This window comes from Fistularia commersonii, chromosome 15, assembly GCF_037954325.1.
Source record: "Fistularia commersonii isolate RoL2024-O1a breed Wild chromosome 15, RoL_Fcom_v1.0, whole genome shotgun sequence".
Lineage (NCBI taxonomy): Eukaryota > Metazoa > Chordata > Actinopteri > Syngnathiformes > Fistulariidae > Fistularia > Fistularia commersonii.
The window spans coordinates 17,801,004-17,822,096 of record NC_141298.1 but is presented as its reverse complement, the minus strand read 5'-3'; the positions used below and the strand labels follow the sequence as shown (position 1 = coordinate 17,822,096).

General features: G+C 50.4%; 2 protein-coding genes across 5 annotated transcripts in view; one reads left to right on the top strand and one right to left on the bottom strand.

Annotated features, from left to right (window-relative positions):
• Positions 1–1,635, top strand: part of dscama (Down syndrome cell adhesion molecule a) — a 70,352-nt gene extending 68,717 nt beyond the window's left edge. For all 3 annotated transcript variants that reach the window (XM_086160747.1, XM_086160748.1, XM_086160746.1), the window contains one exon: positions 793–1,635. In XM_086160747.1, the coding sequence (XP_086016873.1) occupies positions 793–1,172 (380 nt within the window). In that variant the 3' untranslated portion in view covers positions 1,173–1,635. The remainder of the gene's footprint in view (positions 1–792) is intronic.
• Positions 1,636–3,515: 1,880 nt separating this feature from the next.
• pcp4a (Purkinje cell protein 4a) lies at positions 3,516–19,259 on the bottom strand. 2 transcript variants are annotated; one of them, XM_086160749.1, is made up of 4 exons: positions 19,072–19,259; positions 6,218–6,272; positions 4,710–4,742; positions 3,516–4,290 (listed from the first exon to the last, which is right to left on the bottom strand). In XM_086160749.1, the coding sequence occupies exons 1-4, from the start codon at positions 19,078–19,080 to the stop codon at positions 4,160–4,162; spliced, it is 228 nt and encodes a 75-aa protein (XP_086016875.1). In that variant the 5' UTR covers positions 19,081–19,259; the 3' UTR covers positions 3,516–4,159. The 2 variants fall into 2 exon arrangements, with proteins under 2 accessions (XP_086016875.1, XP_086016876.1); XM_086160750.1 differs by lacking the exon at positions 4,710–4,742 and having other exon boundaries at positions 19,072–19,247.
• Between the last annotated feature and the right edge of the window lie 1,834 nt (positions 19,260–21,093).

Here is a 21,093-nt window from a genome sequence, read left to right as displayed (position 1 = left end):
CTTGCAGACTACATGTGTGTGTGCGCGCGTGTGTCTGACTGTGTGTGTGTCCAACCCTGTGTATGTGTGCCCAAAGCTGTGTATGTGTATCTGAGCCTGTGTGTGTGTGTGTGTGTGTGTGTGTGTGTGTGTATATCCAACCCTGTGTATGTGTATGTGACCCTGTGTATCTATGTGTAACCATGTGTTTGTGTGTATGTGTGTGTGTGTGTGTGTGTGTGTGTGTGTTTGGCTCTGACCCTGTGTGTGTGTGTGTATATCCAACCCTGTGTATGTGTATGTGACCCTGTGTATGTATGTGTAACCATGTGTTTGTGTGTATGTGTGTGTGTGTGTGTGTGTGTGTGTGTGTGTTTGGCTCTGACCCTGTGTGTGTGTGTGTCTATCCAACCCTGTGTATGTGTGTCTGACACACACTGGGTATGTATGTGTAACCGTATGTGTGTGTGTGTGTGTGTGTATCTGACCATGTGTATGTATGTGTAACCATGTGTGTGTGTGTGTGTGTGTGTGTGTGTGTGCACGCGTGCACATGTGTGTGTGTGTGTGTGTGTATGGATCTGACCCTGTGTGTGTGTGTGTGTGTGTGTGTGTGTGTGTATGGATCTGACCCTGTGTGTGTGTGTCTATCGAACACTGTGTATGTGTATCTGACTCTGTGCATGTATGTTTAACCATGTGTGTGTGTGTGTGTGTGTGTGTGTCTATCCAACCCTGTTTATGTGTATGTGACCCTGTGTATGTATGTCTAACCATGTGTGTGTGTGTGTGTGTGTGTGTGTGTCCCCTCAGGCGGCGAGCTGGTGCACCTGCCCCCGTACCTGCGCATGGACTTCCTGTTGAACCGCGGTCTGTCCTGCTCTGGTTCTTCGCGCGGCGCGGCGGGCGGCGAGCGCGCGGCGATGGGCCAGGCGTGCCTGGAGCCCCAGAAGAGCCGCTCTCTGAAGCGGCCGTCCCGCATGGCGCCGCCGACGCCCACGGAGGCCCCGCAGGCCGGCAGGGACCCGGCGGCGCAGTGGCAGCCCGGCTCGGCCGCCACGCTCCCCCACCGGGAGGGCTCGGAGCTGGCCCAGGCCGCCAAGCTCAGCACCTCCCAGGAGTCCCTGCTGGACTCGCGAGGACACCTGAAACAGAGCAGCAACCCCTACGCAAAGTCCTACACGCTGGTATAACGGCAGGGGCCGGGGCCGGGGCCGGGGCCGGGGCCGGGGCCCCCCGGAGCCGCTCGAGCCCGCTAACACGCCGGACTCAACACGCAAGTGCAGTAAACTGACTCACCACGCAGTCGTGTACATACGCCCCCCTCCTCCCAGGGCGGGGCCACTTTTACTAATCTCCTTTTATTTATTTAACACCCCCCCTGTTTGTATTCCTTTACTTTTCACTGGAGACCCCCAACACACACACACACACACACACACACACACACACACACACACACATACACACACACTCCCGACCCCGACCCCCACCCGTCGGAGCTCTGCCAATCCCCAGCAGGGGGCGCCATCTAATCTCATCCCCCTCTAGGCGCCAGCTATTAACGATCATTAATTATTGATTATCAAATTAACAGTTTTCATGACAACCCCCCCCCCCACACACACACACACACACCTGGACGTCCTTCCCCCCTCCAAAACACACACACACACACACACACACACACACACACACACAAACACGCACCCCTTTCCGGAGAGCTGCTCTCGAATTGTTACCTGTTTTTGAAGAAAAAAAAAATAGACAAAAAAAAAAAATGAAATAAATTAAAAAAAAAAAAATTAATAAAAATTCTATTTCCTATGGATGCATGGGGACCGGCGACGAGGACTCCCGACGCGGCCTGGAACGGGAAGTTATCCGACGTGAAGATTTATTATTCTTATTACTATAAATATATATATGAAAAAGAGAAATCACTTTTATTTGTGGATATTACAGGGAAGAGTTGATTTGGTTAATAAAGTCTTAGTCATGTTTGCACATATCTTGGTTTGATTAGGAAGACGGAGTCTGCTGGTCTTTCCTCTGTGCCCCCCGAACCCCCTCCGACCCCCCGATGGTGCAATATGGATCTGAAAAGTCTCTGGTCGTGTCTCCGGGAGCTTCACTGTACCGGCAAAGAATACGAGGAGGAGTGGTTCGGGTTCCCGTGGCGACCGGTGATGACGAGGGTCGCGGGTGTCTGCAAATACCCCCCCCCACTCCTCTCAATGCACTAGAAAGAACCCCGTCCTACTCGCCCCCCCCCCTCCCACCCAGGCTCTCCTCAGTAGATTTACTGTCGCCACGGCGACGCTCCTCTACAGGGAAATGTTGAAATAAATAACGTGAGACAATCCAACCCCCCTCCCCCCCCCACCACCACCACACTGTCAATGGGAAATATCTGAAGGAATGCTGTTTTTGCTGTTGTCTGCCCCCCCCCCCCCCCGAACCTCCTCCCGCCCCGGTTCTGTTATTTGTTTTTGTTTTTTTTGGGGGGACGGCGGCCGTGACCCTGAGGTGCTGTGAGGTCACGCCGCCGCCGCCGCCTCCCGCCGGTTCTCGGGCTCGCCGTCTCCGCGAGGGTCATTTAAAAAAAAAAAAAAAAAAAAAAAAGGAAAAAAAAAAACGCGACCGCGGCGACGAGGAGGAGAAAAGAAAAAAAAAAGTGTCACTTTTTATTTTTGACATGGGCGTTCCACCGCGGTGGCGCCGGAAATAAAGAGAAACTAACACACAGTGAAACATTTGATTAATAAAATGGCTGTTCCCCAAAGTGTCTGCTGCGCCGCCTCCACCTGATTGACCCCCCCGACGGCCGCCGCCACCTCGCAAACGCCTCGCCATCCTTCCGTCTTCGCCGTCCTCTCCATTTTAGATAGAAAGAAGGGCCGTTCCGGACGGCTCGGCTCCACGCCGCCCTCTCGTGGCCTCGCGGACAGGAAGTGACGAGCGGGAAGCGGAGATGTCAGATTTTATTTGGATAAAATAATTTTATTTGGGCGGCCTTCTGCCTCGACCGGTCCGAGGGTTAGCAAGCACAGATCATCTGTTACTACTAATTCCACCAGCGCTGAGAGCTACGTGCTAATAGCTGAAATGATACAATAATAGCTTTAAAATTTAGAAAAGAAATAAAAACGACGGACGAGATGCTTCAGTCGATCAAGCTCCGCCCCCTTTCATTAGAAATGCAAAAATATTTCTAAAGGACGTGCACAAATCCTATATTTTGATTTTTAATTTATTCCTATTTTATAACGTTATTTTTTGTGTTTTCTTTCATATCCAATTACTTATCAATTTCATTTATTTGTTTGCCTCTTAATCTGTTTTTTATTTAACCATTTGTGTATTTATTGATAAGTTTTCGATTATCTCTGATTTAGAAGGCTAAAAATGAAGATCAGTCACATCAAAACCATGTTTAAATGTTATTTTATATACTTAAGAAACTTATATAAATAGATAAGATAAAATATTCTTGTAATATCATAATAATGATGTAGTAATAATTGTCATGTTGATTTTAATATTTCAAAATTTGTTTTTATTTGTATTTATATATCATAATCTATAACAAACATAAAGTAGTTGATAAATTAAACGAAATATTTTTTGTTTACAAAAACATACAACATACAAGTGATACAACAATCGTTTTTCTGAAACATGGACGAGTGGAAGGAGGTGAAAATAATATAATATTCCAGGTCAAATTCAAACCGGTTGTCAAGGTGACGGTGATTGACAGCTGTCGGGTCGTCGCAGCTAACGTCTGATTATTTCTTAGCGGCGCCGTCACGCAGGCAGAACATAAAGAACGCGACACACACTTCCAACATCTTTATTCATTCACCGAACCCATGATATTATGTGTGTGTGTGTGTTTGCAAGCTAGCATGCGTTAAGAATCAGTGCACGGGCGTCAGGTGAGCGGACTCACGTTGACGTTAACTTTGAATCCAGGATCGAGGGTCCTGATCGGTCGGATGAGGCTGCGTGTGATTGGTCGGGAGCGGCGCCGAGGTGAGGGATGGGAATAGCAAAGAAAGATCTAGATAGTATTATTCAAGATAATATCATACACCCCCCCCCCCGTTCAAGTTCACAACGGTGAATTGACATGCAAGGCCGAGCGCGGCGGGCCGGGTTCTCGCCGCCGCCGCCTCTAAGACTTCCCGTCCTGCTTCTTCTTCTGGAATTTCCTGAACTGCGACTGGATGGCCACGGCCGCCTTCTCCGTCTCCGGGTTGTCCATGTCGATGTCGAAGTCCTCGGGGAGGTTGTTCTTCTTCTCATCTGTGGGACACACACACACACACACACACACACACACACTTCTATGAAGGACTGAGCTCGATTCGCTTTGCAAAGTAATTCTAATTTTATTCGTTCGTTCATTCGTTCATTATCTACACGCCGTATCCTGCGGCCAGAGACATGCAACCGTTCACACACCTGGACAATTTAGAGAACCAGAAATAAAAATGAAATTATGAATTGACAAGTGCAGTTGCTATGACAACCATGGATCAACAGAAGAATGTGTGTGTGTGTGGTAATGGAAGGGGATGTGACTTGTGTGTTCAATGTAGTTGTCGTGCAGTGATTGGTGCTCCACCTGTGACCATGCTTGACCACTGTGTGTGTGTGTGTGTGTGTGTGTGTGTGTGTGTGTGTGAGGGCTGCACGCGCTGCTGCGTTTACGGCCTACTTACTTTTGGCGGGAACCTTTGGTTGGCTCTGACGCCCTGGACGACAAGTAACCGTGGAAACAAATACATGTTGTGATGGATTCTGCAGTAGCTAAAGCTCGCGGAGACACAGACTACAAACTACGGCAACAATCCTCCTTGTTGTTGGAGGTGTGGCCTCCATATTTGTAGTTTTTTCGCATTAGCTTAAGCTCACCACCATTAATATCGAAACAGACTAAATGATGGAGGGCTTACATATTTGTAGTTCTTTGCAGTAACTAAAAAAACTGATTCCAAATAATGATAACAATGGCCATCACGGTTGGACGTTTAGCCTCCATATTTGTAGTTCTTCTGCAGTAACTAAAGCTCACCGCCATGCATGGTTACATGAAACAGACTACAAACTGTACTACAATGACCATCATGGTTGTTAGTGTACCCTCCATATTTGTAGTTCTTCTGTGGTAGCTAAAACTCATCATCATTAATTGTGTAGAGAAACGAAGACAAAATAGGATAATAACCATCTTGGAAGATGGTCAGAAGTTTGGCTTCCATATTTGTGGTTCTTTCCGAGTAGCTAAGGCTAAACGCCATTAACGGGAGAGAGAAACGGACTACAAACTACCGCAACAATCCTCCTCGTTGTTGGAGGTGTGGCCTCCATATTTGTAGTTTTTTCGCATTAGCTAAAGCTCACCACCATTAATATCGAAGAGAAAGAGACCAAGTGATGATCATCTGGGGTAGGGAGGCTTCCATATTTGTAGTTCTTTGCAGTAACTAAGGCTAAGCAGTATAAGTAGTGACGAGAATTCCAAAGTTTAATGATCATCGTCATCCGGTGTGGGCGGTTTCCATACTTTTAGTTAATCTGTTGTAGCTAAAGGTCACCAACTGTAACGGCGAAAAGAAACCGATTTCAAATGATGATAACGATGACCATCACGGTTGGACGTTTAGCCTCCATATTTGTAGTTCTTCTGCAGTAACTAAAGCTCACCGCCGTGCATGGTTACATGAAACAGACTACAAACTGTACTACAATGATCATCATGGTTGGAAGTGTACCCTCCATATTTGTAGTTCTTCTGTGGTAGCTAAAACTCATCGTCATTAATTGTGTAGAGAGACGAAGACAAAATAGGATAACGACCATCTTGGGAGATAGTCGGAAGTTTGGCTTCCATATTTGTAGTTCTTTCGGAGTAGCTAAAGCTAAACGCCATTAACGGGAGAGAGAAACGGACTACAAACTATGATGCAATCAGCATGCGGGGCCGACGGTTGGAAGTCCGCCTTCCGACTTTGCAGTTCTTTTGAAGTAGCTAAAGCTCGCCGCCATGAAAGATCTACAAACTGGCACTGCGCCGTAAATATTTGTTTTCCTGATCCTAGGCTGCTGAGAAACCTTCTATAAGTCGTATCCTCAATGATCCACGTGACGTTTCGGCACCGTTCTAACCGGCGGCGGCCCGGCCGAACCCGGCCGAACCCTCCCGCCGGAGCCAGACGGTCCCGGTTACCTTGGCCAGCAGGTGGTTTGCTGTTTCCGGTCGTCGCCCCGGATGCTGCTTGTCTCTGCAAACACACAAAAAAACAAGGAGAAAATTCACATGACATTCAGATTCTATGAAATCATTTTACGTTGCCGGTGCCGCTCGGAAAGCTCGCGCAACGCACTCAACCCTGAGAAAAGGGCGATCCCCGACCGCCGAGGCGTGGCGGCATCTGCGAGAAGGTCTGCTTCAGCCGCTTCCATCACATCGCGTTACTTTGCCGGAGGAGCTCCGGGCGGCTCCTCGCTTTCCTTCGCCTCACTGACCCCCCTTTCTTCTCCGCTGGAAAACGTGTTTTGAAAGGAAACGTCGGATTGATTTGATCGGAAGGACGCTTTTAGCGCCCCGTGTTCATGCCTCACTTTCTGTGCGCAGCAGGTCTGGACCACAAGCATCCAGATGATCTACAGAAACCGGACGTTCCCCTCGGGAAGGAGCACCTGGAACACCGACTGTTATCGGTGCAGAAACCTCAGATGGATCCCGGCTCCATGCTGGGCGACCTTCTGCCTCCACCAGGAGAACGAGAGTGATGGAGACAGAGAAGGTATGAGTTTGCGCTACAGCTACCGTATTTTGTGTCCCCGTTATAAGGCGCAATATCAATGAACGGGTTCATTTTCATACATAAGGCGCACTGGGTTATAAGGCGCATGATGAGACATGCGGTATGTAAAGCAAAACAAAACAGACACTTTAGTCCAACTTTCCTCATGTTGCTTTGTTCCCTTGGAAACTGTTTGGTTTTCTTGACTTGGCGCACTTTATATGCTTTTAATTCTGCTTCTGCATGTCTCTGAACAGGTGTCATTTCTGGGGGTCCTCAGTAATATTGTGTTGAAGCACAGTTCGTACCAGAGGTGAGCGCACTACATACTGCGCTCTGATCGGTTTTTGGTCGCTAGCAATAGCAGATACCTGCTCGGTCGCTTCCCGAAGTCGCACGAAAGATTTTTGAGCAAAGTTTGTTCGGGGTCAGTAAGCACAACAAGAATTCATACATAAGGCATTCGTATTACAAAGCAATATTTCAATTTTTGCGAAAATTTTGGGACTCTATGTGCGCTTGTAGTGCGAGAAATACAGTACATGCTAATCATTGAAATGCGACAGTAATTATTTTAATATATAGAAATGAAATACTAGTGGATGTCTGGTGAGAAGCTGCCCAAACTTGGAGACTCAGGAGAAGACGGGAGGTTGATGATGAGCTCAGACAGGATAGGAGGAGTGGGAGGAAGGTAAGAGGTGCGCCATGGGACATAGTTCACCTGCGGTAGCATAACCAGGGGCTAGGCTAATGCTAACTCCGAGCTTTCTCAAAAAGTCGATAATCCCAATGATACGGGGAGCCGTTGCGAGAGGAACATTGTGATCCTCACACTGAGGTTCTTGTCAGAAGAGGTCTGAGAACTTCACGCGACCTGTGTTGTGGAAGAACGACGACACACACCTTCTTACCCCAGATTGAGCTTCTGTCCTTCATGAGTGAGGAAACAAGACGGGAACCAACCCGAGCAGTGAGAGTTCAACTTTTATAGGTCACATCGAAGGCGTTGGATGTTCACCGCTTCAGAAGGGGCTGACTCCGCCTCCCCGGATGCTATTTGTGTCTCAAACGGACGTCGTGATGAGGAACGTTTTATTTTTGGTCTCTGATTTATTCTTTTCCCAGAGAACCTCCGTCTTCCAGCTTTGGAGGATCTCTGACTTCAACCAGGGTTATTTCCCCAACCCTAAACGGGGAGCGTCAGGTTGTTTTCTTGAGCTCAGCTGAATCTCGGGGCCACCTTCTCCTCGACGGTGACTCCAAGGTGACATCGGGTTTGGTTTCCAAACAGCTCCATGAGCAGAGCCGGCGTGGTCCACGTGGCGGGCCGGTCGTTGGCCACAGCGAGCAGAGGAGTACAAGTGTGGGCCACTGATGAGGAGGAGTTACTACCCTGAACTACGAGGGACACTTCCAAGAGAAGGTCCACTAGGAGTCAAGCCCCTTCAAGCGCTCATCAGTACCCTGAAGTACTCTGGAGTCCACCATTGTTGTTGTGGTCGACCCACCGAGCATGGTGATTGGCTGGAGCTTCAGTGAGCATACCCGTTTGCAAAGAGGTGCGTCTTCAAGCCCTTCGACTCTGGAACGCTGGGAACGGTGGCCTCCATGTTTAGCTGGCCGTTCGCTCGGGTGATGAACCCCACAGAGGAGATCCCACGGTGACGAGATGTTCGAAAATGCTCTCCTCCGGCACGGCGGCCACTTCGATGACTCTCCTGAACGGAGGGGCCTCTTCATTGGCCGGTTGCTTCCGCGTGGCCATGGGATATTTTATTCATCGCCAGAGTGGACGACTTCTTATTTATTTTACTTATTCATTCCCCAGGATTGCTTTGTTCAGGATAGGCCACACGAGCCGGCGGGCACTTGAATCTTTTATTACTTCCTACAAAAGTTATGGATTCCACGAGTTTCAGTCAACGATTAAAGCGGTTCAGTTCAAGCGCCAGTTCCTCCCTCTGTCGTGGCATCTCCTAGATGTTCAGATACTAAAGACTCTAATATCCATTGTCCTGCAATCAACGCCATATAGAGATGTAGGAGTAACCATTCGCCCTCCCATCCACGCCCCTCGGGTCTCCAGTGAACCTCCTGCTTGGTTTGGACGTTGTGAGGAACCTGGAGGAACCCCAAGCAGACATGGGGAGAAGGTGGAGACACCATGGTGCCAGGATCCAGGACTCTGACCCACCCCTGGGCCGGCGGGTCGCCCGAGCACAGGAGCAGAGTAGAACTGCAAAGCGACATCGCGTGCCAGATATTTAATTCAGCTTTTTGAATATTTCAGTGATCTCCAGAGGTCCTTGGGTCCTGTCAAGTCAAACCCAGAACCCCAACACTCCTTCATAGTGTGTGACAGCAAAGACAGAGGTTTTGAGGACCTGGCGGATTCAATCGGGCCCTCGAACCCCGTCTGACGGGTCGGAAACCCAGAAACACGAGGAGCTGCTGGCGAGGAAGAGGAGGACGGGGTTTTTGGGGAATTCAAAACAATAGAACATCCTTTTGGAGGAAGGAGGAGGTGAAACGAAGAGGCGAGAGCAGGTTCCCTCCCGTGAGATTTGGACGGCGATTCAAAAGAGATTTGGTCACGCTAAGCCTCTCACGCAGGAGGGCTGCCGGCTAAGAACTTCTTTTAATCTACATTTTGGAGCGGCCAGTTGGGACCTGAGTATGATTAATCCAGGTTTTAGGAGCAGAGGGGTGAGGAGATGCGTGACCTAACCCAGGAGCTTGTCCCGGGCCAAAGAAGAGTTGGACATTGAAAGATGTTACCGACGTACCAGCGTTGCGCGAACTCAGGATCCTGGTTTACCCACCGAGTAGACGTGGACCACTTGGCTCCAACCGGACGTAGTGCTGCTACAACTCCTGTCCCTGGATGCTTCTGCCATCCAGAAGCTGTTGGTTGCCATGGTTGCCACGGTTGGACCCATCGCACTCCATTAGTACTCTGAAGCCCTCTGAAGCCCTCTGAAGTCAGCTCTGCCATCTGTACCCGTCTCATTTCTGCTCAGATGAAGGAAACATCTCATCTCTGGACAGGAGCTCCGGCGGACCTCGAGGGAGGAACCGCATCCACAAAGCTCCATCAACATGTTTCCTAGAAAATACTTGGAATCAGGGGTGGGGGTTGACTTTCCAAGATCCATCGAGACCAGATTCCGGCAGGGATTAGCAAGAGCCACGGAGCGTCTTAGCCTCGCGGATGCCTGTCAAGGTGGAAAACCCCTCGGGGTCGGCAGGAGGAGCGCTAAGAGGCTTAGGAGGGGAAACTGTCAGAGAGACAAATGAAAACTATCCTCTCGCGGTGAATTCATTCGCAGATCCAGATTAAGGGGTGAGGAGGTCCTTTGCGGTCAATCTTAATCCAGATCCTTGTGTCTTCTGGCATCAGGAAGGCCGTCGGTGTCCATCTTGGTAAATTCTGCATGGTGAAAAGAACCCACACCGGGGTGATGACTCGGGTCTGCGGCCGTCAGGGCGGAGGATGTTGAGTTTCCCGGCACGACGCTGCTTTCCAGGCTCCGAACTGAGATGTTCGGGGGCTCGGAGCTCCCAGGGACCCTGTTTTCCTATCTAAAGACACAAAGCTCTACATTTCCTGCACTGTAAATCCTTCACTTGAGGTTGATGGCTGGTGAGGCACTGACTTCATCGCCACCAGATTTACAAACATATCAACCCTTCGGCCGAGAGCGCCCCCTACGGTGAGGCAGGAGAACTGCGTGCCTCACTTGCACTACCTTTTTCCCGCACTTTGAACGTCTTAAGCGGCACATTTATGGATTTTTGGGGGGCCGATGAGCTCAACGCCACCAAAACATTTAGCCTCCTGACATCGGACCTGATTCTGAAACGGAAGAAGACAACTTTAACGGTTTCAGTGCGCAGGAGGAAGAACAAGATAGCGAGCATCTGGAGGAGGACAAGGCAGGGATAGAAGATGGATGGATGGATGGACTTTTTCTGTTTTCATCAGCCGTGTTACAGCCACTGTTTGGAAAAAAGAATTTCCGGTACCTATTTGTGGATGTTACCGGTATGTATTTAATTGAAAGTAAATAAAAAATGTTTCTGTGTAAATATCTCATGTTCATCATCTCAATAGTCCAGAAATGACGGTGCGTAAAAAGCAAAACGACCAGGAAGTCAACGGACGTCTATTCGGGCAACTTTTGGGAGCAGCCTGGGATTAATTTGTCATGGAGACCTTGAAGCTGCCGTGTGGTAATCTGGATTACAAACAGCCTCAGCAGGAATGTGTGGTTATAATCCCCGGGTTGTTTGCCTCCTCTGACGCTCGAACCCTCGCCGTCGAACCCTGAGCGGGGATTCATTATTCATCTCCGCTTTCTCCGTCTCCCCTTTGCTTATTCATGACGACATCAAAAAGTCGGATTGACTCGCCGAGCGACACGGAGCTACACAAAACGGAGCAGCTTGAGGGTGATGGAGCGATCCCTGTCAGATGGTATGGTGAGATGTTCCTCCTCAAAGGTGCTCCTGAGATAGTCATTATTTGTTTGCCTTTTTGGGGAACAAGGGTGAGAAGATCTGGAGCAAAGGAACGGATGTATGACGCGTGTTTGCAGACGACATTGTGATCAGAGCGAGGAACAGCTGGAGGAACATCCAGAGGTGGAGGTGGACCTGGAGAGGAGAGGGATGAAGGTCAGCCTCAGGAGGAACGGTGAGGCTACAGGGGGTGGAGATGAAGTTCAAGCAACGATGGTGGATAGTCCAGAGCAGTGGAGAGGGTGGAGAAGAGGTGGAGGAACAAGCGAGTTGGAACGGATGGAGAAAAGAGGTAAAAGTAGGACGAAAAGGTGGAGAAGATGAAGGTGAAGCAGCCGTGTTTTCTGGTTTGGAGACACTGAGGAGAAGACGAGAAGAAGAGCTGGAGATGCGGAGGCTCCTCTGGGAAGGAGAGGATCAGGAAGGAGTCCATCAGAGGGACAGCACATGGTAGATGTTCTGGAGATGCTTTGGACATGGACAGGAGGGATGGAGAAGATCTGGGTAGAAGGATGCTGGTCTTCTCTGGTCCAGGAAGACCAGAGAGGAGGTTCATGGCTGGAGGGGAGGAGGACTGGAGGTTATCTGGTGTGACAGGAGAGGCAGATGATTGGCTGTAACGCTAGAATCCTGGACAAACACGCCGACAAGACAAACCTGGAGCAGCAGAGCTGAAGACCAGCCAGAACATCTCATTAGAGAAGAGCCCAAGGGCCTGGCTTGCCTTCAGCGCTAACAACATCCACCTTCTCTGAGAGCTACTGAGCCTGGTGGAGCAGCTGGTGGTGGTGGAGGTGGTGGGTTACTGTCGACGGAGACGGATTCTGACGACTGGAACGAATTTGCAAGGTCTTCTCCAGATGTTCCACACCCACTTCCACAGAGGACGCTAATCAGACGCCGCCTGATGCCAGACACAATTTCACTTATTTATTTCTATTTTATTTATTTTTACTATATTTTTACAATCTAAATTTGTGTACATATATAGTCTGTCCTTGAGTGTTATGTAAATTCAACTTAATTTAATTTAATTTTTATACAATATTAATCCCTTGTGGGAAATTCCTTCTCTGCATTGAACCCATCATGGATGAATCATGAGCAGCCTTAAAGTGCCTTAAATAAAACACATTATTAAGTCATTGTACATTTTTATACTGATATTATTGTGTTGTTTCTGCAGCTGCCTGCTTATGCTAATATAGCTGTTTTTTTAAATTAAATTGATTAAATATCCAAAGAGCCGCCCCGGCTCCGGCCTGGTGTAAACATGCAGCGTTCGGGTCAAATAAATGAATTACTCTGGCGCCGTGTGCGGGTGGGGGGGCTATTTTTGGTTCTTCTGGCAGCTCGGGCTCCCCGGAGAGACTCCACGCTGCACTCAGGATCTATTAACAATTTAACTAGGAGACGGCAAACTGGGTCAGAGGCGGCTCATGGCGGCGCCGTGACGGGGGGGCGACCGGCCCGGACGAGTCGCGGAAACCGAACTCTCGCCGTTTTTCCGTCGGACCCGAAAACAACGGCGTGAATAAAACATAGGGTGACATATTCGATCCCGGGGGAGGCGAGGATCCGGTCGTCGTCGCGGCGAAGGGGGAGCCGTCGCCGCCGGTGAAGCACCTGAAAGAACCCGGGTGTTAATTCGGGTTATTATTCAGCTCTTTATCTTTGCGTGGACGGCGGAGGCCTTGGAACCGGCTTATTAGCCGCTTCCTCCTCAGACGGCTGTGTTTACACCTCCTCTCTCGGGTTTAATATCAACTGTCAGCGCCAATTAGGAGGCGGCGGCGGCGGCGGCTTCAGAGGCCCGCAGAGCTTGCTAATGAACGCTCCACGCCGGCCGCGGTTTTCAGGGTGGGTTTACTTTCAAGTCTGGGCTTCGCCTTGTTTTCCTGCACGAATCTGAGAGGCGTCCTCTGCCCTGAACGCCTTAGCAACGGAAAACTGTTCTCCTTCGTCTGCACCGCCGAGGAACAACAGCTCTGGAAACGGTAACACACGACATCTAGCAACATTTGTAGGCAACCTCTGGCAATATTCTGGCGCAACCTAAGGTAACATTCACACACAACATCTAGCATCTGTCAACATTATGGACAATCTCTGGCAACATTCATTCAAAACTTCTAGCAACATTGATACACAACCTGCGGCAACATTTCAAATGCAACATCTGGCAATATTCATACAAAATATCTAGCACACGTTATATCTGCAAAATTCCTCAAAACATTTGCAACCTTCACGCCATAAATATATCAACATTGACAGACATATTCTGGTAGCTTTCACACACAACCTCTGGAAACAAAAGGAAGAGAATCAGAATCAGAAAAAACTTCCCTGAGGAGCAATTGGGGGAAAAACGATGAGCTGATAATGCTAAGTACGTTCGTTGCATTAGCTCGGGCGGCTAACGAAGTCTTTGTTCTGGCTAGCCTGTTGTTAGCCTGGATGCTAGCCTGTTGGAGAAGTACGTCTACTGCAGCGGGAGTTGAGGAGAGGATGAGAAAAGTGTAAAGGGGGATATATTTTTCGAAAAATCTCGAAAAACTAAGCTTGAAAACCTAAAAATTAGCTGAAAATGCTACTCCGTGCGCCGGCCGGTCGGTCACCACAGGAGCAGAGACCCAGAACCAAAAGCACAAGAGAAGGACAGTGATCGCAGCGACTTCCGGCCAAGAAGGGAAGAACGAGCAAAAACTCGAATCACTGAACAGCTACGTTTGCAAAGAGTCGGTGTCAGAAACCCCGACCAGCGCAAACACAGATATAAAGGAATACACAAGCTTGCGTGAAGCGAAGGCGGGAGACCATCTTGGAAGATGGTGGCGGCTCGCAAAGATCTGCCGTACCCGGAGGAAAACCGTGTTCCCTGGCAGAAGTGCACGCCCGCCTCATCCCGCCATCAGCGGTCGCTATTCAAGTGAAACTAATGGGTTCGCAGCACGTCTGCGCGCAGAGCATTAGCATACATTAGCGGGAGAGCGAAGCCGGTCTCCAGTGGGTGTCACACTGTGCAGGATCTTCTGCAGCGCCCAACAACCCACGGCCAAGACGGGAGCTGCTGGAGGAACGAGGCGTTCTGACATTTCTGGGCTTTCTAATCAGACCGGGATCATCCCCGCAGGCGGACGCCTCCTCCGGGCACTCAGGAGACTCCAGCCATGATTGGTCACCGCTCCTTATGAGGCGGTGAATGCATGTTTCTGAATGGTCGTAGGTCTCCAAACGTAGCCCTGTGATTGACCTCTAACCCAATGAGAGGTGGAATAACCCTCCAACACCACCTTGAATGCAAGATAATGAATGGATGAATACTTTGAGCTACTAGCTGTTCGCTAGCAGCTGATTATGAGCAACTAGCAGCAAAAGACAACCTTCTTCTCGGAACATGATACTATGCTCCAACTTGGGCAGTTGTTAACCAGCAATGAATCAGTGAATCAGTGAATCAGGAAATCTACGAGTCTGTGAATTGGTGACTCATTAACATGTGAATTGGTGAATCGGTGAATCAAGGAGTCAGAGAATCAGTGAATTGGTGAATCAGTGATTCATGAAATAGTTAATCGGTGAATCGGTGAATCAGTGAATAAGTGATTCGTGAATCAGTGAATCGGTGAATCAGTAAATCAGCGATTCCGTGAATTGTGAATCAGTGAATCGGTGATTCGTGAATCAGTGAATCGGTGAATCAGTGAATCAGTGAATCGGCGAATCCGTGTTTTGTGAATCAGTGAATCTGTGAATCAGTGAATCAGCGAATCCGTGAATTGCGAATCAGTGAATCTGTGAATCAGTGAATCAGTGATTCGTGAATCAGTGAATCAGCGAATCCGTGAATTGCGAATCAGTGAATCTGTGAATCAGTGAATCAGTTATTCGTGAATCTGTGAATCGGTAAATCAGTAAATCAGCGATTCCGTGAATTGTGAATCAGTGAATCGGTGAATCAGTGATTTGTGAATCAGTGAATCGGTGGATCAGTGAATCAGTGAATCAGCGAATCCGTGAATCTGTGAATCCGTGAATTGTGAATCAGCGTATCGGTGAATCGTTAACTTTTTGTTTCTTCCCCGACTCTAACGACAAAAGGTCACAAAAACAAACATCTCCCCTGGTAGGATGACATCTATCCTCGTCTCGGACCCTCGGCGTGATGAAGGGCTGATCTCGCCGCCGCAACCCCGATCCCGTCTTCGCCATCCATCTAGATGTCACGTATCCTGCTTTTGCTGGTGTCCATCATCACACCACGCTTATTAATGTTTATCATTTCTGTCTCTCCGGGGTTTTGGATTAGCGTCCGACTGCGCCGACGCTTGCTGACAGTTTAGATGGATAACAGATTATTTCAGTGTAATCTCTCCCCTCATTGTTAAACGCAGGATTAGGGTCAGCCCGCAGAACGAATCATGGAGAATCACAGATTAAAACGGTGTTTATATTTCGGGCCGGCGGCCGAAGAACGAAGGATAAAATCTCGTTTAAGGATGTTTGGATATTCCCGTCTGTGGAGGGTTTGAGGAGAATCCATCTGCAGCCACTTTGCTCGCCCTCCTCCTCCACTCGCCGTGCTCTTTCCAGTCGATCAGCAACTTTCAACACTCTTGCCTCGTCAATCTAATGAAGGGGAGGCGGCGTGGCGTGGGGGGGGGGGGGGGGGGGCTGCCGCCCACTCTGGATGATGAGGCCGACGGCTTTGCCGGGCGGCCGCTCCTCTTTCCACGATTAAAAACAGCAGGTAAAAACGCAGCTGAAGGCCGGTTTTAACCCTCCCAACATCACGGTATTTCTCAAAGTGATTCCAGCATGACGGCTTCGACCTTAAATTTACGAAGACTCGACATCCCGAAGTATTTAACCGATCCCGACATCATGGACGGGGAGGTCGGAGGGGAACGGGGACGGAAAAGCTGCGCTCTTACAGATCCCTGCAGGCGGGGCTACATTTGCATACAAGTCGGATCCAGAATTACAAGAACACTTCTAAGGAGTGTGTAACTGAGCTGGCCGAGTGCCGTGTTACCGTGACAACTGGAATGTTAGCAAGGTTGATTCATGCTAAGTTTAAACCATGAACTGATTGATAACGATCACATTAGGATACACGCCAACGGCGGCAAGGCTGCCATGCTAGGTGCTAACCAGACCATTGCCCGAGGTTACTTTGGCAAGTAGGCGAGGTACAAGTAACCTTCTAACCACTGACCTCCACTGACCTCCTGCAGCAAGGACCCTCCTCACACCCTCACCTAGCATACCGACCTTCTTGTCAAGACCAACATGGCGGCTTGTGGACGGAGAATTCTACCCCCCGGTCACACCGACCCCTTGTTGTCGTCTTCTTCTTCTTCTTCTCTGCACCATTCGCAGGTCACACTCGAGCATACCGCGCAACTCTGACCGCCATGCCTTCCGGTGGTACTGATCTGTTTGTAGCATTGGGCTACATGTCCGCGACCTCCTGGAGAATGGTCATGGAGGATCAGACAGGAAGCGGAGGCGGAGGACGGACAAGGAGCTCCGTCCACGTGAAGATTTAATGTTGAGAATGAATGAGCTTTAAGACGAGCGAAAGGGGAAGATGGCAGATGATTGGCTGATGGGAGCAGTCCAAGAAGACCAGGAAGTGATCCCAAATTTGTTTGTCTGAGGTGAACCAAGCCTGCAGGCCACATGGGGAATATCTTGGAGGTCCTGGTCGTGGCCCCTGAGGCACCATGTGACTGACCGAGCTCCGTCAGGACGGAAAACACTCTCGGGAACCGAACTGCGAGAACTCGTAACTGCTGACAGGACGCCGGCGGCCGCGATGGCGAGCGATAGGCTGAGAACAGAGAACCTCCTGTTCCTCTCAGATCCCTCTTTGTCCTCATGTCAACCAGACCTTTCGGGTTTGTTTTTTTTAGAAAGACAGCAAACCAGAGGGGACGGAGATGCTACTTCTTCTGGCTCTTCTTGGTAGCACCGATGTTCCTCTCCAACCTCTTGAGGCTTCAGCAGATGGAGGACCAGCTTCTCCAGACGCACCTCCCGACCTCCACCTCCACGACGGACCGAAGGTCACCCCGAGGAGAACGACGCCATCCTGTTTAACCATCCTGACCTCCTGCCGAGTCCCAACATCCTTCTTCTCAAAGACCACTTGCCCCTCATTGGAGATGTTGGACCTCCTGAGGGACAAGGTCTCGCCGCTCAGTGACGTCCAATCAATCGATTTTTCCCTGAATTATTGATCCTCGGCTGCGTCCTCTTGTCTCGGCGAGGTCCCTCACCCCCACCGGATGCTGGAGAACTTCCCTAGTGCTTCTTCTCCTCTGAGGAACGTCTAATTCATAAGGCGGTGGGCTCCACACCGCCACCACACGCCGCGAGGCCACCATCAAACATTCATGGCCGCCGTTCCAGCACATCCAGGAAACCCCAGGAAACGGCCTCCTGGACCTGAGGTGAAGGTGGAGAAGAACAACGTCCACCTTTGCTCAACAACACTCGCTTGAAACCCGAGCTCCTTCAAGAGCAGAGAGAGGCGAGGCTCTGCTGGAGAACATCTAGCTTGTGGAAGGAGCAGATGGAGACGCTAGCACCGAGCTACACCTTCAACCAGGCTGGAGGGTGGAAGAAGGAGAAGAAGAAGAAGAAGAAGAAGAAGAAGAAGAAGAAGAAGAAGAAGAAGAAGAAGAAGAAGAAGGAGAAGAAGGAGAAGAAGAAGAAGAAGAAGAAGGAGAAGAAGAAGGAGAAGAAGGGCAGCAGGTCTTCAATAATTCAGGGTCTTCCAGTGGTTGTTCTCAGTCTGACGGGAGATGATTCTCAAAGAAGGTCTCAGATGATCCACACTTCTGACTCGGACCACCGTGTGTGTGTGTGTGTGTGTGTGTGCTTGCTGTATATGCGTGTCAGTGGTGTGTGTGTGTCTGTCTGTCTCCCCATGCTGCATGTGTGTGTGTGTGTCCATGCAGCGTGTGTGTTTGTGTGTGTGTGTGTGTGTGTCCATGCAGCATGTGTGTGTTAGTGTGTGTGTGTATGTGTGTGTGTGTCCATGCAGCGTGTGTGTTTGTGTGTATGCGTCCGTGTGTGTGTGTGTCTGTCTCCCCATGCTGCATGTGTGTGTGTGTCCATGCGGCGTGTGTGTATGTGTGTGTGTGTGTGTGTCCATGCAGCGTGTGTGTGTGTGTGTGTGTGTGTGTGCGCGTGTGTGTGTGTGTATGTGTGTGTGTGTCCATGCAGCGTGTGTGTTTGTGTGTGTGTGTGTGTGTGTGTGTGTGTGTCTGTCTGTCTGTCTGTCCATGCTCCATGTGTGTGTGTGAGTGTGTGTCTGTCTGTCTGTCTGTCCATGCTCCATGTGTGTGTGTGTGTGTGTGTGTCTGTCTGTCTGTCTGTCCATGCTCCATGTGTGTGTGTGAGTGTCCATGCTGCGGCCGTGTGTGTGTGTGTGTGTCCATGTTACATGTGTGCGTGTGTGTGTGTGCGCGCTGGTGCTGTGTGTGCGCGGGCGCGCGCGTCAGCGTAATATCTCAAAGTTCAGGTTCATGTTAGGGGAGCATGTAGCGCGCACGAACACACTCACGCACTCACTCCCGCACACGCACACGCACACGCACCTCCCTCGATGTGTTCGGAGGGTTGCAGGTTCGGTTCCGCCTCGGAACTTCAGAAGTTGCGGTTCTCCGGACGGAATTCACCCCACGCGCCACACGCACCACACGCAACTCACGCACCCCACGCACGCCCCCCTTACCTCGCTCATGGCTGCTCGGCGTGCGTGTCTGCTGGAGCGGCGGTCCGCGCGGACGGGTGGAGGTGCTGGAGAAGGATGGAGGTGGATGGAGGTGGAGGTTCTCTGCGCTCTTATAGACGAGGCGGCGCCTCCGCTCGACCAATGGGCTCGGCTCTGACACACACACACACACACACACACACACACACACCGGGGGGCGGGAAGCGGCTGGCGGCGGAAAAGAAAGTGCCGCGCCCGCGCTCACGCACACGCACGGGGGGGGGGCGCAAAGAGTAAATTCTTGATTATTTTCAATGTTGGAGTTGCTGTCCGTTCACACGCGCGTCAGTCACTCTTTCATTCATCTCCTCAGCCTTTCACCCTCAGATGGAAACATCTCACCAGTTGAAGGACACCTCCAAGCATCACCTTCTCCTCCACACGGCTGGACATGCCGGGTCTGCGGTGAAGCTCCTGTATGTGTTTGGACTGTGGAGAACTTTGAGGAACCCAGAGGAACCTGGAGGAACCCCATGCAGACACTGGGAGAACATGGAGTCTCCGCCCCAGAAGGTCCTCGTGGGAATCCGAGCGGGACCTTCAGGCTGAGAGGAGGAGGTTCTCGTCGGCGTTCCTTCTCCCTTTAACCACCGACGACACAAGATGGTGATCTTGTGCTGAGAACCTTTGCGCCCAAAGTCAGAAGACGGAGGATGGAAGCAAAGTGTGGGTGAAGGCATCACGACCCTGCAGGAAGCCCGTGCAGATCCGTCCTGCATCTGGAGCTCCCAGAAGACACTTTGACACTGAGATGTTTTTAATCTCCCGCGCGACAAAGCGAAAGAGCCCAGATTCGGCGTCCGTCGGGGATTAGCTGGTCGCGCTGACCTCCGGCGTTCTCCTCCACGTCTGAAGATTAGCAGCTCCGGGAATGAAAAGGAGCTGATTGCAGCTCAACCGGCACGTCGGCCTGAAGGAGCGAAGCCCGAGCCGAAGCCCTGCTGGAGACCAGGCTGGACCACTATCTTCATCATCATCGCTGGTGGAGATCAAACCTCCTTCGCTGCTAATTATCTGCCTCCATCTGATCCTCTCCTCATCCACCTTCCTCCAGAAACCTCCTCTCTGGTCGTCCTCTAAACCTTCTCCGTCCCTCCTCTGTCCATGTCTCAGTGTGACTTGATCTCCAGAACATCTCTGATGGACTTCTTCCTGTTCATCTCCATCCTCTCAGCTCTCAGCTGCGGCTAACAGACGGCTAACGCTAGCTAACGGTTGAAAATGTATTTCTATTGTTCCAGGAGATCTTTGAGCTTCTTCCTGGTGTGAAGCCGGTGAGATGGAACGCTATGCTAATGCTACATCACGAGCGAACAGCATCTTCATGATTGTGTCTGGACCTTCTCCGTCATCCTGGTCCATTCGGAGTAGAAGCTTTGTCCACCAGGAGAAGAAAGCTCAGGTGAAGACTGCAGCGTGAGGCCATCAAAACCTTGAAGGACAGGACACCAGGACTCCAGGACCAGAAGGTGGCGTCCGCTTCTCCGTGCAATGAGGAGCGTGATGACCTCTGAGACACCAAGCAACTTCTGGTCCAACGCAGGAGAGCCGCCTCTCCAGGTCAGGACACCTGAAGGACAAGGTCCACCTTTTGGAAACAGGCGGTATGAGATCTTTGACCTTCAGTGGACGGGCAGACCTGAGAGTCTCTGGACCACATCATCCGGGACATGTTCTCCAGAGGAGACCTCCAAGATGAAGTCCAGGAGGTCTCCTCAGCGCAGCTCCACCCAGACCGCCATCGCTTCAAGTCGGGCTATTCTTAGATCTTAGATTCTTGGAGCTGCATCTTCAACGCCACCAAACCAACGGCGCTGACAGCTTTGATCAGCGCAGCGCTAAATATGTCCGCTAGGCATCTCCAAGGAGACGAACGTCTGCTTCACCTCGCCATCCCTCCATCAAACACCCCATCACTCGTTCACACCTCCTGTGGACCTTCAGCCTGTCACTCAAACATCATGTAGAGACACACAACTATCT